The 2243-nt window shown below is 57.0% G+C and overlaps 1 protein-coding gene across 1 annotated transcript; it reads right to left on the bottom strand.

Moving 5' to 3' along the window:
• Positions 1-555: 555 nt before the first annotated feature.
• Positions 556-2040, bottom strand: CLPSL1 (colipase-like 1). The gene is made up of 3 exons (XM_012646572.1): positions 1996-2040; positions 1300-1654; positions 556-689 (listed from the first exon to the last, which is right to left on the bottom strand). Exons 1-3 carry the CDS (start codon positions 2038-2040, stop codon positions 556-558), a joined length of 534 nt encoding a protein of 177 aa, XP_012502026.1.
• Between the last annotated feature and the right edge of the window lie 203 nt (positions 2041-2243).

Here is a 2243-nt window from a genome sequence, read left to right as displayed (position 1 = left end):
GGAGATCCGCTTGTGTAGTAAGACTCAGGTCATGTATCTCCCAACTGTCCAATCAAAGTGGTTCCATGGTGATGTCTGAGCCACAAGGAGGGTCCAATCCAAACACTATAAAACAAGACCCAGACCATAACCAAGGTCTCTTTTTTGCTACGACAATGGGTCTGGTCGTCATCTGTGGTGTATGTATCTTGCTCTGTAAACCTGTATCTTGCTCTTGCTCTATAATCCTATCTTTCTCTGCTCAATAAACCTCATTTTCACACTGACCTTGCTTTCAGTGTGTCTGGTCATTCTTCAGCCAAGAGCACACCAAGAACAGACGTTTCAGATTGCGACCCAACACTCCCTCATGCCCACCCCACTCCCCCAGCAACCTGTACCACACCCACCCAGCCCAGCCCACCCAGGCCCCAGCTCTGTGGGCAGCAAACATTGAAAGTTCTTTATTTCAATGATGGTACACTGTTGGTGGAGGCTCTGGGGACCAGGGGCAGGGACACATAGTTCTGGGTAGGTAGCATGGTGGGTGGCAGAGGCAGCAAGAAAGAGAAAGCATTAGAAGAACATTTTCTTAGCTGGCTTCTTTTTTTCAATTTTCTGACAACGGCCATAGATGATTCCAGGCGATTTCTCGTTCTTCGGAAATACCCAAGTCAGGTTCGGCTTGCAGGGACACTCGCTATACAGGCCTAGGAAAGTCTGGGAAAGGCAGGACTACGACCTTGGCCTCGGGGGCTGCTCTCCGTCAGCCCCATGGGCAGCCCCCAGGCCTACCTAGCCCAGCTCCAAGGCCCATCTGCTGGCCCACAGCCAGGAGCCTGGGGATAAAAGACCGCAGCCCAGCTGCTCAGAGCGGCACCTCGGGATGCCTTCTCCATGCTGGAGCTGCTCAGTGCCGCCCCGCTAGCTCTGCCCTGCCTGTCATTAACTCTTCTGCCTGCGCAGATTCCACGAACGCATCCCTTCTCCTTAAATCCTTCCATGGGCAAATCAGCTGCCCTGTCTGCACGCCCAGCTCAGGGGCTGCCTCGGCCCATCTCCCACCAGGGACGCCTGGGGCCGCAGCAGAACTCCTGGGGCTGGGTGAAGAGGGCGCGTCTGGGGCAGAGGTGGCACCCAGCTGTGCCCATTTTCTGAACTACTTTCGGGGTTTGCGGAGAAGACCCCTGGAGAGTGAGATCCCACATCACCAAGTGAAGCGTCGCCTCCCGCGCCCCGCACCCGGATGCCAAGCCTCCAGGCAGGCTCCCCACACCCTGGAGGTGCAGCCCCAGCTCCGGGTCATTTCCGCCCACCTACTCTTCGCCCCCTGCCAGGAACTGGGCCCGCCCTGGTCCCCCTTCCCCTGGCTCCCTGCGGGCTCCCCCCAGGTGCGGACACCCCCCTGCGTGTGACACAAGCTGCCCTCGGACCCCTTCTCGGCGCAGTGGAACTCGCAGCCATGGGGCTCCCGGCGGCAGCATTGACTTTTGCACGACTTGTTCTGCTCGAAAATCTCCCTGAGCTCCTGCCGAGACGCCCCGACAGCTCCACCGCCCGCCCGCCTCCCCCCCGCCGCCCGAGCTTTCCTCCAACTCCGCTCCCCCGGCCGTGCCCTCACCGGCAGGGCGGTGTCTAGTTGGGACCGGGGGACATCTGTGGGGATGGAGGGTGCCTAGAGGGGACTGAACAGTTTTTAAAGGTTTACTCTTAGTGTTCCCAAAACTAAGTTTGGGGTTGCTCCTCACACACACCAGGGTGGGCACTGCCTCCTTCTGTGGCACCTTTCTCTCCTGCAAACCTCTACTTACCCTTTTCTGCCCATCTCGACTGTCACCTACACGTCCCCACCCACCCCGGCACACACATCAATAACCCCCAATACTGGGGCTTAAGACATTAATTGTCTATCATGACCACCCATCAGCTCCCTGCCGGACAGCTTCATTAGTCACTCAACAAGCAAATACTGAGCACCGCATTCAACAGAACAAACCCTGCCCTGCCGGGGCTGACACTCCAGAGCAGCCTGTGCAATTCGTGTGAATGCAAGTCCCGCATGTGGCCAGTGACTGCGCTGTTAGACAGGCACAGCTCTAGAGGGGAAGACAAACAAGAAAGACGGAAGCGACACGATAGGTGTCACAGAAAAAACGTTGAGCAAAAGAAGCCAGGTTCAGAAATAGTAGATACTGGGCGATGCCATCATATGAAGCTCAAAAGTAATCTTTGATGGAGGTCAGGGGAGCGTCGCCTTCAGGGCT

This window comes from Propithecus coquereli, unplaced genomic scaffold, assembly GCF_000956105.1.
Source record: "Propithecus coquereli isolate 6110/MARCELLA unplaced genomic scaffold, Pcoq_1.0 Scaffold248, whole genome shotgun sequence".
Lineage (NCBI taxonomy): Eukaryota > Metazoa > Chordata > Mammalia > Primates > Indriidae > Propithecus > Propithecus coquereli.
Note: the sequence above shows the minus strand (reverse complement) of the source record. Positions and strands in the feature narration are given on the sequence as shown.

Excerpts from the sequence above, each read along its gene's own strand:
- CLPSL1 (XM_012646572.1), bottom strand. The coding sequence starts at position 2,040 with ATGCGGGACTTGCATTCACACGAATTGCACAGGCTGCTCTGGAGT. Across the intron at positions 1,655-1,995 it reads TGCACAGGCTGCTCTGGAGT|GCACCCTCCATCCCCACAGA; the intron begins GTCAGCCCCGGC and ends AGTCCCCTCTAG. Across the intron at positions 690-1,299 it reads TTCCTGGCAGGGGGCGAAGA|GCCTGTATAGCGAGTGTCCC; the intron begins GTAGGTGGGCGG and ends AGACTTTCCTAG.